At 42.9% G+C, this 15,618-nt stretch overlaps 1 protein-coding gene across 4 annotated transcripts in view; it reads right to left on the reverse strand.

The window, feature by feature from the left end:
* Positions 1-3,623: 3,623 nt before the first annotated feature.
* camsap2a (calmodulin regulated spectrin-associated protein family, member 2a) overlaps positions 3,624-15,618 on the reverse strand; it is a 257,613-nt gene continuing 245,618 nt past the window's right edge. For all 4 annotated transcript variants that reach the window (XM_070887283.1, XM_070887286.1, XM_070887284.1 and 1 more), the window contains 3 exons: positions 10,791-10,906; positions 8,192-8,310; positions 3,624-6,835 (listed from right to left, as the gene is read on the reverse strand). In XM_070887283.1, the coding sequence (XP_070743384.1) occupies positions 6,530-6,835; positions 8,192-8,310; positions 10,791-10,906 (541 nt within the window). In that variant the 3' untranslated portion in view covers positions 3,624-6,529. The remainder of the gene's footprint in view (positions 6,836-8,191; positions 8,311-10,790; positions 10,907-15,618) is intronic.

The following is a 15,618-nucleotide window of genomic DNA, read 5'->3' on the forward strand; positions in this document are numbered from 1 at the left end:
GTTCGAAATGTTACTCATATGTTGGGAAGAACACAAATCAGTGCAATGCTAGACACACCCAATCCGCCAAGAGGAAAACAGAATATTAAGCAATTATTTCAGCAGTTTCTAGCACAACTGAGTTGGATTTGAAAATAAAATGCAAAGACTTGCTCTCTGCTCCCTTTTACACAAATAATTAATTAGGTTGAACGCCGGAGACAAGGGAGGAATACAGAAAGAGAGAGTTTCCTTAAGTGAATGGATATAATTATTTTCTTCTACAATTTGTAGAAACAAAAAAAAACACATTTTGACAACCATACCTCCCTCCCTCTTCCCCCCTAAACTAGTGCAATCCTACCCAAATTTATGGTGAGGCCCAGGCAGGATGGCTGGAATGTGAGCTGTGTGCATTGCCAAACCACAATGGCTAAAGTATTTGCAAATAAAATTAGTTCAGTGTACAGCATAAGGAAGAAAAACATAAGCAACTGCAAGCAAATAAATTAGCAACTAGATGGTGGTGGGAAATCTCCAAAGAAAGCATTTAAAATGACACAAGAAGCTAGAAGGGATTTCCCTTACAGGCACACTCTCCATCCATTCTTGCTTTCCATAACTACACAATAATCCATGAATATGGACACGAAAGGTTTGGACAGGGTCAAATAAGAAAAAGCCAACTGGGTCCATTTTGCAGCAGAAATTTCTAGTTTACTAAATGTGGAGTGGCAGGTATAGAGAAGACCAAGTTTCGCTGTTCAGCACCGGCTTGAATTTCACCCTTTCAGAGGCCAAGAGGAATGGCAGCAAATATGATGATGAAGCAGGGCCAACATAAATTTCCAAAAATGTTTTATGGTCAGTTCTGAAATTGTAGTCTTCATTTAAATCCATTCAGGCTGTGATCACTTTGGAAAAAAAATCAAATATAACCAAAGGAAAGCTATGGCAGATACCGTTTACAGTTTGGTTTTACTGAGATGACAATTATGGTGACAGCTTTGTCCTGTTACTATTCCCCTCCCTGTTTTCCTTGTGAAATGACAGTTCTTGGAAAGCAATGCATACATACTTTAAATATTAAAACACATGAACCCCTGAAGAAACTACTCAAGTCAGTCAGACGCTGTTTATTCAGTGTATATTTAAATAGGAAAAATGTCTTGGTTTGTACTGGAGAACAGTTTGTGTGGTAACAATGTTCACCTAACCCCACCTCTATCTACTGCTGATATTGTTGCCTTGTGCTGGGCAAAGATGTGGTACAGATAGACAGGCAGGGGTTCTGCCAATGTTTTATGATAACCTGCCAGTTTCTTCCCTTGTGCTGCAGATTAAAAATGCATCAAAACAAAAACAGCCAAAAATGTCAGAAGGAGCAGGCTCTACAGTGAGCCGGAGAGTTCAAGCGCCAAAGCACAGCTGAGCCGGCAGTATTGTGCGATTGTGATCACAGCATTGCAAAACGTCGGCCCCTTCTTTGTGCAGCTGGCATGGCGACCAAATAATGTCACTTTTAGAAGTAAAATTATTCAATTAAAAAGAAAACCTGGCCCAAGTAATGTCACTTTTAGAAGTAAAATTATTCAATTTTTTTTTTAAACCTGGCACAGGCTGATCAGCTACCTTGCTTTAGCACCACCCAACGCTCCCTGGCCTGCCAACTCAGTACCTTGTTGACCTTTTGGGCTGCTTTGAGCTTTCGAATGAAAATCAATCTTTTACCCGAGCACATTAGAGCAACCAATTCAAACTTTTAAACATTCATCCTCCCGGTTAACGAAAATAAAGCAGCTTTTGGAAACGATGCCCAATTTTACTGATTTGGATTTTAGGTGGAATACTGTAGGATGGTGACTATATATAAAAAAGTTAAAATATAACATATTGGCAATGTAAAATAAAATATAGGAAAAAATGGGAAGAAGGGAGAGGCAGCAAGAGCAGAAGCAACATTTCTAAGGCTTATTTTTATTTAAATAGTTTAAAACTGTACAATTTTAAGATAACAGTAATAATGCTACTCCAGATATCTCGAAGGCCTTATTACTGTAACAATAGGTGTAATTGCAGCATTATAGAATGAACTTAAATCTGAAAAAAGGACTGGCCAGGGAATACAGAATTCTGGACGATTGGAATTCACTGGATCTGCTGGCACGGAGTTTAAAAAAAAATGCAAACCAAAACCATATGAACAATCCAAGTGATCAAATGATGATAGTGAATTCCACCAGATGGTCAGTCTGAGTTTATCATACCAGTACCATTTTAGTACTTGGTTTTGTTAATCCTAAAATAATCATTAGTGTGTTGTAGTGTAGTCTACTCACAACCCAATTGTAAAGCAATCTTTACATGTATTACTGTACAACAAAGAATGGATTTGCTCAAGATAATCATAGAAATAAAATAAGAGCTAAGAAAAATTTGACAATGGCAGATAAAACAGGAAAGGAGAATGAATGAGAGAGAAAAGCAAGTGCTTAAAAGGGCAGAAACCAGGATTGAGCAAGACTGAAAAAAGCAATTCTATGAGCTCATGTATTGAAATGTGTCAGAATGAGAAAAAAATAAAAGCTAGGAAAAATTTGTCAAAATGGCAGATAAAACAGGAAAGGAGAATGAATGAGAGAGAAAGCGAGTGCTCAAAGGGCAGAAACTAGGATTGAACAAGACAGAAAAAAGAAATGTGTCAGAATGAGAATAAGCACAGCAATTTCCAGGTGGTCCAATGGGCTGCTCCAAATCCCACCTACTAGGGCCTGTGATGTGTGCACTGGAAACTACTTTGCATCAACATGGGCTCAATTTTGCCCAAGCCCATTTTCTGGCGTATTGCCAGAGTTACGCTGGGTTTTTAAGTCCAGAAATGCGCCATAAATAATTGTCCAAACTTTCCCCAATCTGTAAATCGAATCCGGAGCCGCGCAGCATGTCCAATCACCTCGGGGGGTGGAGCCTGCTGTCTGCGCCAAAAAAACGAAGCCGGGCGTGCGCGGGAAAAAAAACTTAAGTTTTTGACTTTGTTCGAATGGACGCGCATGCTCACTACAGCTCGGATTTGGCAATGTTGATAAGGTTGAGGTCAGGGTGTGAGCCGAGCTTGTTGTGCGGGGGTCAGAGGTTTTATTGTGAAGGTATGAAGATGGTGCCATGCAGGGGTGGCTGGGAAGGGTGATTTGTGGTGGTATATTAAGCCTGCCAATGGGGTTGCATCAGTGTCGGTAGCCAGGAAGGAGGGTGTGTTTTCGGTGCTGTTTTTAAACTTATGTCGATAGGGCTGAGGGAAGGGTATGGGTTGAGGTTGTTGGGCGGGGAGTTAGCGGTGGCATCAAGACGATGCTGTGCAAGGGCATCCAGGAGAGGTGATTTTGACGTGGTGAGGGAGGGATTGCACCAGCGCTCACCGCTCCGAGCCCAAGCCAAAGGGCTTGCCAATCCGCTCCCCTGCCGACCCTGGCCCCAATGCCCTCCCGGTCCGCTGCCTGACCCTAGCCCAGGCTGAAGGGCTTACCGATCCAATCCGTTCCCTCGCCGACCCTGGCCCCGAGTGCCCTCTCGGTCCGTTCCCCGCCCCTAGCCCAGGCTGAAGGGCTTGCCGATCCGATCCGCTCCCCCGCCCGACCCTGGCCCCAAGTGCACTCCTCGTCTGTTCCCTGCCCCGAGCCCAGGCTGAATGGCCTCCTCCGATTTACTTACCTGCGCCGATTTCTTTAACTCTGCAAGGTAGTTCTGGAGAGGCCACATACGCTGGCCTAAGCAGAACTGGAGTAACTCTCAGCTGGCCAAAGTTCCCTAAATGGCCAAAATTGGCATAGGTGGCTGGCTATGCCCCCTTTGGCTGAAAAAAAAACTTACCTAAAAAAAAATTGTAACTGAGTCACACTGGTGGAAATTGATTGGGGAAACTGCGGATTTTTAAATTTAGGCCAAAAAAAGCTGCCTGCTCCCAAAATAACGGCACAAATGACTGGGGAAAATTGAGCCCCATAAGTGGTAATAATAGCACGTGTGAACGATGTAGACAAACCACAAAAGCGAGGGAGCTTCCAGCACAGAAATAATAGTATCAGAGCAGGCCATATGCTACAGAAAGAATAGCAGAGTTTTCATGCAAGAATGAGCAGAACACACAGCACAGCAAGACCTCAAAAGATTGAGAGTGCAAGACACACAAAATAATTAGAGAGAGATGACATGCAATACAGATAATGACAGTGCAAGCAAGCACCACAGGGAGTGTATGACAAAGACAAGTCCAACTCATGAAATCACGAGTACTTCGGAGTCAGAATGTGAATCCAGCCAGACTGCAAAAGAGAAGAGTGGGAGCATGCATCAAATACACACAGCAACTGACAGAGGAATAAGAAGGCAGACGTTACGGGGGAGGGGGAGGGAAAAGACACAGTCAGTGTCATGAGAAGGCGAGAGACAGACAGCAAGTGTTGCTGGGAAAGGGCTGGGTGGAGAGGGAGACTGCATACATTACGAAACAGAAGGGAGAAAGACAATAAGCATCATGTGGGAGAAAGGGACTATGTGCAGTGTGGTGGGGAAAAAAAACACAAAACAAGATCTCTAATCATTGACAGATGTAGAGAAATAGCATGAGGGATTTAAAGGGTGCATTGGATTGAGGAGAAATAGAGTAAGGAATTAAAAAAGAGAGAGAATGCAAATGGTCAGATTTAGTCAGTTCAAGGATGGGCTGATGGCTTGAATTGTGAAGATGTGTTTGCCAATAATGGAAAATTAATCAGAAACCTCAGAAGCCTGAGTAACAAATTGCTCCAGATCCTGAAGCAGTAAAGAAAATGGAAGTAAAGTTATTCAAAACCAGATTTTATAATGGGTTAAATTTTTAGAAACATCTAGACAGCATGCTTAAAAGAAAGGGATTTTATAACTAGATTGATGGCAACCCTAAACTAAACAGAAATTGTCATGTTCCGTAAGCAGGAAAGGCAGATAATAAATTAAAATTCATGTTGGTAACGTTTTTATTACGCAAATGCAATGTGCAAATTTTCTTTGAGGGGTGGTGGCTGTAAAGAGAGAAAGAGAGGGCATAATATCTAGTGTGCTATTTGGTCACCGGGCAATAATTAAAGAGAGTCTGCATTTTTCAGGAATGATGGGGAAGCATATAGAGCAGCAGAAACACAAGGAAAGTGTACCCCAGTGCTAGTTATCCTAGTAATACCCTACAATATTCTTAAGCAGCTTTTGTAAGTAAAAACTATTTTAGTGAGTTCTGCGAGATAGCAATTCAGAATGCTGTACGCTTAGTATGCCCTCTGATTAAGTTGAACACCAAAGAGATTACTTAAAATTGTCTTAATAGGGCTTTATTTTTACAATGCATTAAAATAAGCAGGAGCATTCCATTTTGGCAGAGATAAACTTGCACATTATTCACGAATGGAATGACTCCTCAAAAGATGGAATGTGTATTATGAATCTTCAGCTGTTTAAGTTCCATGCTGCTCAACATAGATCACTAGTCTAACCATGGAGTTAAAATGATTAAAAAAAAAATCTTGTTCCTTTGCCATTTCCATAATTTTCATCAGTCAACTTTCTTTACCTCACTGTCTAGCGTTGCAATGGCTGCTCTGGTGTCAGATTTTGGCCTCTATGTCCATTCATACAACTATCACTTATCCTTTTCTATCACTATCCTTTCTTGATGTTCAAGGTACACTGTACCTATTAAGAAAGCATCAAGTAAAACAACAGAAATCACATGCTAATACCATACACTCATGAGGCTAATGTTGCACGCATCAGTAGTGTACTTAGCAGTAACACTGGGATTGCCAGCATAGGTTTTAAGGATTCTTACCATGATGGCTTAAAAACACCTCAGCCACGTCAATGATGCTGTATTCCTAATACCTACTCCTACAAAACCTGTTTCCAGTAGATATTCTGGAAAAATAATGTTACTAGACCAGTAGCTTTGTATTAGAGTAAATCACTGTAACATAGCACCCTTTCGGCCTAATCAGCCATCATCAGCTCCTTTGTGCAGATATGGCTAATACTGAGGAACACTGAACATTAAAAAAAAAATTGAATGCATATAAAACACCTACCCTTTAAAATATACCATAAACAGAATCTTATGACAGTTGTAAAAACATAAAAAATGTGACTAAGGCAAAAATATTACTAGCTAGTTTAGATATGCAACATTCAGATTAACGATGCTCCAGTGTATGAAACAATGGTATCGATGACACATTAATTAGCAAATAGAAAACTACAAGCATGATCAGGTTAAAATCACTTCACAATTAATCATTTTACCTCTAATTGTAACAGTGACGTCCTTCAATGCCTCTTAACACATACATTCCAGTTGTGCATAATGAAAGCATGGTGTCCAGTTTTCAATTATTGTACATACTAGCTATATTATCAAATCTACAAACATGAGAATTGCAATGGCAACTAGAAAACCCCTTCTCCTCAGGCAATTAAGACGAAGTGCAATTGTTTAATGCCATTAGTGTTTTCATGATGGCACTCCTTACTATGACCTTGTTGGAGTGAGCTTTTTAGGGGTGTTGGGTCTTTTATACTGCCACAGGTGGCCATGGATGATAATTGCGTCCACACAGACAGACAAAGATTTGGCAGGAATGCGACTAAACTGCTTGCGATCAGAGTTGTACTTGTAGAGTCCCTCAATCATTTTCTTTCCAATGTTTTTAGGCCCTATTCCTGCCAACTTAATAATTTCTTCAGTTTCTGGACTGTAGGTATAGAGTGAACGGAATTGGCAACCAGCATCCCGGAAAAGGATCAAAAAGTTATTGGCTTCGGAATTCTCCATTTCCTAAAAATACACAAAATATAGCTGTGATAATGTGGTCACTTTTAACCTACTGAAAGCACATTTGAACATACAACAGAAATATTTGATTGACTAAACTAACAGTCACAGAGAGCCACCGATCTACACCGACAGGTCCATACCTTGTACTATGCTGAGCTGGTTGATCTCAGCCACTGGGCCAACAGGGGTGCTACAACAGAAGGGCGGTAGTGATACCCGCCCTACTGTATGGCTCAGAGACGTGGACTATATACAGCGGACACCTCAGAAGTGGAGAAGTACCACCAGCGCTGTCTCCGCAAGATCCTGCAAATCCATTGGCAGGACAGACGCATCAATGTCAGTGTTCTTGTTCAGGCCAACATCCCCAGCATCCAAACATTGACCATGCTCGATCAGCTCCGTTAGGCGGGCCACAGTGTCCGCATGCCTGACACGAGACTTCCAAAGCAAACACTCTACGTGGAGCTTCGACACGGCAGGCGAGTCCCAGGTGGGCAGAGGAAATGCTTCAAAGACACCCTCAAAATCTCCTTGACAAAGTGCAACATCCCCACCAACTCCTGGGAATCCCTGGCGCACGACAGCCCAAAGTGGAGGAAGAGCATCCAGGAGGGCATTGAGCACCTTGAGTCCCATCGCCAAGAATAAGCAGAAACCAAGCATGGAGAGTGGAAGGAGCTTGCATCAACCCAGGCTCCCCGACCAACCTCTCTTTCAACCACTGTCTGCCCCACCTGTGACAGAGACTGGGTCCCGCATTGGACTCCTCAGTCACCTGAGAACTCACTTTTAGAGTGGAAGGAAGTCATCCTCGACTCCGAGGGACTGCCTATGATGATGATGACAACTGAACACAGCTGTGATGCCTCTCCTGTAATATAGTCTGCAAACAGTGTCGAGGCTCGCCCATGAAGAATGTCCCCATAGTTCAGGTTTTTGGTCACACTCAGGTCCATGAAACTGTACCCAAGCAAGGAATTAATGCCTTAATAGTATATGCCGTATATAAAAATGTAAACAACTGTAAAAATGTTATTACAGTTGATGACTGCAGTCTATATTTGATAATTCAAAGTTGTTTGCTCTAAAACAAAATCTGAACTATCCAGCAATATAAATAAGCAATTTAACCAAAAAGGCACAGGAGGTGCTTTTTGCAAAATTTCAATTCAAATTAACAGATGATTGGAATCAAGAGGAGACTGTATGCCAGAATTTTCTTTTTTTTGTTAAATCAGATCTTTTTACAAAGGGAAACTCTAACAGCATATAGCGCACTCATCTTAGTCTTTTAATTTTTAGAATAAACGTTAGTTTTATCACTATAGATGCTATCAGGAATTTAGATCTTACCGCAAGTATTTTATTCTTCTGACTCTCATTGACTTTTCCAGCCAGACAGCAGTGAGAGATTGCATTCTGAATTATATGCTTGTTAGATTTTGCACTGGGTTCCTTATATAACTTTGGTCCTGCAAGTATATAAATAAATTATAAATAGATGCACCAAAAGAACCACATCAAATATCATATGCCTTTTTATTTTTTGTGTCAATTCATGAACGAGGATAACAAGAAGCATCATCTCTGCCTAAGCTACATTTAGCTCCTCACTTTAATTATCCAATGACCACATATGAATTACATTTACAAAATTACAACTTATAAAAGACAATTATCTCTCAATCCTAAAATTTCCAACATTTAAGTTTGAACAAAAATGGCCCAATGTAATGACAAGGGCCAGCCTACGTGCAGCAGAGTGGAATCCCCCTCCTCACCCGCCAGCCAGAGACCCTTCCCCCAATACCGGGTGTAGGGTTATTTGCACAGCCAGGGTTGTTGGTGCCGGCAAGGTTCACACGCCAGCAGTTCTCGCTCTGGCCTGACTCGACTCGCCCTCAGGGCGGAGCAATGCCTTGACACTACACCTGAGGTACCCCTGTCCCCAACTGAACCGAAGAAACTTTCTCCCCCTCCCATTCTACAGATCCCACTGGAGCCACTTCCACTAGAGAAGGTAAATCGATCCACTTCAGGATCACCTGCCTTATTCTAGTGAAGGTTTGGGGTCTCAAAAAGGGATATACCAACTTTCAACTAAGTTCCATTGAGGCCTTTCAAGGGCATAAAAAAGGAAGGAATTTCCCAGGGAAGTTCGGAAACTCCTCTCAATATCTTCCCTTAAAGTGGGAAATATCCACCCACAGCTGCTCGAAACAGAATTAAAAAGTCTGGTGAAAATGGGTCAGAATCTCGACAGAACCTGCTCCCGGCTCATATTCCCGTTCCTTGATCGGAAATCAGGCTCAAGTTCTTTCCAACGCATGAAATTTCAGGGCAAAAAAATCCCCTACAGATGTTTTAGACACTCAATAGAATACGGTTAACTGCAAATGCAATAGTGTTGCACTGTTGGTGCCACTCGCTAACATACATGAGCTGACCACAATGCAGGCATCAGAAATCGACACTGACTTGTGTGTGGATCTCATAATCAGCCATCAGAACAACATCTGCAACCTGGGAAACATGTTGAGCTGGTCCAGTGCGTCAGCATGCTTGCATCGTGATGAAAATAGCATCACAGTGTGCTGCAAACTGACCGACATATGGAAGCAGTTGAGCATTAAATTCCCAGGCTTGGCTACTGCGTGCACCTTGATGTGCAGGCATGCTTGGAACACCAGGTCTTCAATTTTTGATTCAGCTTACATGGGTCCAGAAAACCAGATGATGAGACTGCGGATTAACCACCTGGTTTGGCATCACTTTTTTGTGAGCTGGTACGAGCCTGGACTGAAAGGTAAACAAGTGCCTTTACTGAAATTCAAATAGAACATAAAATGCACTCAAGCCTATTTTCAAAAGGTCTTTGATAAAGGGATCACACAATAGGCTCATGACAAAGTTAAGGGCATGTGGAGTCAGGGGACAAATAGCTGAATAGATAGCAAAAAAATAGATGGCTAAATAGAATAGATGGCTAAGAAAATAGGAAGGAGAGAGTAGGGGTACAGGGTAGTTATTCAGATTGGAGGAAGATTGAAAGCGGTGTTCCACAAGGATCAATGCTGGGACCACTGTTATTCATAATTTACATGAATGATTTGGACTTAACACGTAACTTAACAGCAAAATTTGCAAATGATACCAAACCGGGGTCATAGTGAACACTGAAGAAGAATGCAACATAGTGCAAGAAGATATTAGAAAACTTGCAGACTGGTTAGTTGTGGCAAACAAACTTTAACGTAGATAAATTTGAGGTGGTGCTGGTAGGAAAAATAGAAACATCACCTACACCTTAGAAAATAAGAAACTGAATGGGGTAGAACAGCAAAGGGATCTAGGGATACAGGTGAACAAATCATTAAAAGCAGCATTGCAGGTTAACAAAGCAATTTAAAATGCTAAGAAAGCAATGGGATTTATTTCTAAGGTATACAATTCACAAGTAGTGAAGTTACATAGAATATACAGTACAAAAAATGATGAATGGGTTGAACAGAGTAGATTTCTCCACTTGTGGGAGAATCCAAAATGAGGGGCCGTAAATACAAGATAGTTACTAATAAATCTAACAGGGAAATAAGGAGAACATTCTTTACTAAGAGAGTGGTTACAATGTGGAACTTGCTACCACAGGAAGTGGTTGAGTCAAATAGCTTAGATGCTTTCAAAAGAAAACTAAATGTGTACATGGGAGAAAATGGAAAAGAAAGATATGCTGAAAGGCTGAGAGGAGGTAAATGGAATGGGAGGAGACTAGTGTGGAGAATAAATACCCGCACAGACGAGTTGGGCCGAATGGTCTGTTTTTGTGTTGTATATTCTATGTAAATTCACTCTGGCATTCCGTTTATGTGGGCTCACTGTGGAAGAGAAAAAGAGAGTATAAAGACACCAATTGTAAAGTATTAAGAATATGTGATAGCAATGTGAACATCACCTGTGTACTCTGTTGCAGAAGCCACTGAGGAAGTTGTTGAGTCATTCTCCCAGTCTTTTTCACCATTGCGATTGGCAGCACAACTTGGTGACATAAATCCATCAACTGATTCTGTCCTGCAAATCAGAAAAATCCTCAATGAATACAGGAATTTTGATATAATGATTCAATATACCACATTATAATTTGTGATTGGCAGACAATCTATTGCAGGGAAAACTTTCCTTTGTTCTGGGCTTTTATTACGTTTTATTCCTTGTTCCATCAATAATACGTTTTGATCCCAATGAAACAATGGCCTTGTGGCTATGTTGCACAATGTAATACATTTTATGTAATGTCCTTTGTCTGCTGGGAGGTATTAACCGTTTAAGATGTTAATATTGTATCATGTTCAATAAAGGCCAATGTGTATTAACCTACTATGCTTGTCCTTAAAGTTTAAAAAAATATCCTTCAATTTCTAACATCTCAGAATTCAGCAATCCAATCCAAAATGTATTCAACACTAGTTATTGTTCCTTCTTAGGGACAGTCACAAAAATATGACTCAGGTTCTACGAATAGATTGTATTAAAGGAATATTTAAATCAGATTGACTTTCTGTATCTAACACAAGAGTGAAGCAGCTTACTGAGGTAAAAAAACACAAAATGTGATGAGAAGGTAGGTAAATCTCAAATCTACCCCACCCCATTCCGGGGTCAGGATATTCGATAATGATTCATCCCAAAACAAGACCACCTATCTGACATGTGATTTAAGATCATGTTCCAAACTTTAATGATTGAAGTTAATCCTGGGTGGTAATAAGTCCTAGTCTACATTGGTGTTAAAAGTAATTGAAAGTGTGAGATCATATTTATCATTTGTGAATCCTAGACATACTATAGCATGTCTTCCCCTCAGGGATTAGGTTAAAATTTTAATGCAGTGTTGTAACTAAAAAATTTTTTTTAGATTTGCATAGTGGTCAGGTATAACCCTCATCATAGGCAGTTCCTCGAAACGAGGATGGACTTGCTATCACGCCAAAAAGGATGAATTTGCAGGTGTTTCGAATGAAGAACCTGAACGACATCCCAAGGGTGGAAGATGCCTGTGCGTGAATTTTTTTAACGTGTGGTGGCCGTTGCACACCAGGCCACCACACGAGCTTGACAGAGCTAGGTCTTGGTCTGGTGGCAAGGATTAACCAAGACGATTGGAGACCTGCTCTGCTGCACGGACCTAATGCGCACACATATCGCAGTGTGGGCTGGCCCGTGCTGCCCCTGGGCCTGAACTCACGCCTTCCCTGGGCCCCGATCACATCCCTCCACAGGCCTCGACCTGCGAGAAACCATCAGCGGCAGGTCGGGGCCATAAAAGGAGCGGCGTGCGGCCCCTGGACAGCGTGGAGGCATGCCACTGCAAGGTACAGCACGAGCTGGTACAAGAGGGCAACGGCAGCGAAGAGTGACGTTAGCAAGGTCCAGATCGGTGATTGGAGCATGGGCAGATGCAGCAGGAGCGGCGAGAGACTGTGGAGGGATGTGATCAGATATAACCACTTCTTTGTTGATCACCAACAGTTTGGATTTATATACTGCCTTTAACGTAGTAAAACATCCCAAGGCTCTTCAACATTTGACAGCAAGCCCCATAAGGAGACATTAGGAGCTCAATTTTCCCCAAAGCCGCTTTTTGGCGTATTGCCAGAGTTACACCCGTTTTTGTGGGCCCGACTACTCCAAAAAAAAATAAAGTAGCAAGTTTCCCCGTTCTATTTTTTGAAATTGGCGCCGCGCAGCCTGTCCTTTAGCTTCGGGGAGGGGGGTTAGAGCCTAATGTCTGCGCCGAAAAAAACGATGCTCCCCTTCTGCGCATGCGGGGAAAAAAAAGGAAGTTTTTGACATGATTGCTATGGGCGTGCATACCCAGTACAGCTCCCGGTCTGCATTCAGCCATTTTTAAAGAGCCAGTTGTGTGTGAGAACTTTAATTCTCATTGGAAAAATCGGAGCTGCAATATAAGGTGAAACGCGGCTCAAGGACCAAGAATTTCTCACAGGATGAAGTGGAGGCACGAGTTACTGTAATTGAAGCCACATGGCACGAGCTGGATAGCAGCAGAGATCGCATTAAAGTTTCACCAAAAGAAATGAAGAAACGCTGGAACCAACTTGTAGATGATTACTGTGCAATGGTGACCATCCCAAGGTCTGGAGGCCAGTGCAAAAAGTGGCAGGACCTTGGTCAAGTCGTTAGTGCAAGTAATATTTTCATTTATTCACTGGAATTGCAATTGTAAATGTGACCATCTGTTTATGTCCCACCCAGCAGAATGACACCCTCTCTAAAAAGTTATATTTTCATCTTTGCAGAGGAAGGTGGCACACAAGAAAAGGGAAAGAACTCGAACAGTTGGAGGCCCGGCAAATCTGCACCCACTGACACCCTTGGAAGACAGGGTCTCTGCTTTGATGGGTCCTGCCTGGAAAAAAGCAGCCACCACTGCACAAGCTGGGCCCACACTCGAGGGAGAGGGTATGTCCTGCAAATTCCACAGTCTGGCTTTGCTAAATATTAAGTACTGCGCGGGCTAGCCATGCTTCGATTCATGGGGATGTCTCCGTCAGCTACACTTCGGTTGATGCAATGTGCTATCATTCATCGTGGTCCTTCAAATCAGCCTGCTGCCTTCACTGTGGGAGCTTACTCATGGTATCCACCCTGTCCCCTCTTCTGCTGTTAACCATTTGTCTGTTCTGTTATATTTTGCAGAACTTGAGGCCAACCCTGACGATGCAGAAGAAGATTCAGACGTGGACGAGCTTGAAGAGGAGAACATCTTCCAACTCTACCTTCCAGATCAAGAGCATGGGGTGAGGGGGAGGTGATGGATGAAGCCCCCTCTGTTGTACTCACTCTGGAGGAGGTGCAGATGCCGCCCATTGAGGTGCCAGGCCCTTTCCCGAGTGGTACGAGTGTTGTTGGGACATTCCATGATTTCCCACAGTCCAAGGCTAGGGATTCCAATGGGATGCAGTGAGCCACACCCAGGGTGAGGAGGGGAACAAGAGCTCGACAGCACTCTCCTGAGGTGCAGGATCTAACAGATGCGGTTCAGATGATGGCAATGAATGCGGCGAGCACGGACTTTACACGATCACTCCTGGACACCATCAGTGGGGTGGGTGATGAGGTATCGGGACTGTCGGGAGAAGTAACAACACTCTCACGAGACTGTCCGGGAACATGAGGGAGGGAATATCTCAGGCAGCTGAGACACTGTCAACAAACATGATGGAGGGAATGTTGGAGGTAGTTGAGACAGTGGCAGGGCACGAGGGAGGGAATGTTAGAGTTAGGTGCTGCAATAAAGGAACACGCTCAGACCCTGCATCCATTGACAGAATCAACTGCCACACCCACTCCAATCCCCAGACCAGCCTCTGAAGAGGCTCAAGCTAGGCCTTCTACATTACCGCCTGCCCCCCGCCATCAAAAAGAAGTGCGCATTACCAGAGATGTTCGAAAGAATAAGCTTGGTACCAACCCGAGAAACGCTGTACCACCGCCTGTGGGCAGGGATGGAGTCACCAAGACCAAGGTCTTAGAATAAGGTGGAGGAGAAATTGGTGCAGTCTTTCTTTGCTGCTGTTGTTGTTACTGTTATAACAGTTCTCAAATTAAAACTTTTTTGTAAGTTATGTAAATTTACAAGTTTAAAAGTTTGGAAGTGATCTTAACGTTTAAGCAATCCTAGAATTTCGAAGTGATCGCAACTGAAAACTTTAAATTTGATACAAGAATATTTTTTATTAAAGTTAAGTTAAATACAAACAAGTGTTTGTTAAACTTTTGAATAAAATATATTTTAAATTATAACTGAATCATTTCCATTATTTGTTCCATTAACACAACACAAATCACGGAACAGGTCCAAACAGTAAACATGGTCCATTTGGAATAGTTGCTACTGAGCCTTCAGGCAGAAAAGCGTTCACGGATGAGCTGCTGGTGCAAGGCCCGAGCAATTGTTAAAGGGGCACGACGGCCCACCCTCCTCATGCCGTCATGCTCCGGGTTCAGGGAGTTGCATGGCTTCCTCGTCCTAGTCATCTGCATCTTCCTCCTCATCATCAGCCATCCTCACCTCAGGTTGGTCTTCTACTACCAGTTGCTGCTGCCTCATGATGGCCAAGTTATACAGCATGCAGCAGACAACAGTGAACTGACCGACAATCTCAGGGGAGTATTGCAAGTAGCCTCTGGAATGGTCCAGGCATCGGAAACGCTGTTTTAAGATGCCAATGGTCCTCTCTATTATGCTGCGCGTCGCAATGTGCGACATGTTGTATTCCCGGTTAGCTTCCGTCCGGGTTACGCATAGGGGTGTCATGCGCCAGGTGGCGAGGCCGTACCCTTTGTCTCCCAGTAGCCAATTCTGTCCTTCTGGCTGCTGCTTAAACATGGCAGACAGAGCACTCTTGCGTAGGATGAATGCACCATGGGTGCTCCCAGAGTATCTTACATCAACTGACATGATGCGATGCATGTCGTCACACACGAGCTGCACATTAATGGAGTGGAAGCCTTTTCTGTTCCTGTACATCTTGGAATCCTCCAAAGGTGCTCGCAAGGCGATGTGGGTACAATCAAGACAGCCCTGTATCTTTGGAAAGCCAGCAATCCTGGAGAAGCCCACAGCCCTTTCATGCATTGCCTGGGTAGTCATAGGGAACTTTATGTCGTCATTCCTCCAGGCATACAGAAGGCTTGCACGAGGTATGGCATTGTCAGTATTGCCCCCATGATTAAATTGTACCTTTGCAAGATGCTCA

This window comes from Pristiophorus japonicus, chromosome 8 (assembly GCF_044704955.1).
Source record: "Pristiophorus japonicus isolate sPriJap1 chromosome 8, sPriJap1.hap1, whole genome shotgun sequence".
Taxonomy (NCBI): Eukaryota; Metazoa; Chordata; class Chondrichthyes; family Pristiophoridae; genus Pristiophorus; species Pristiophorus japonicus.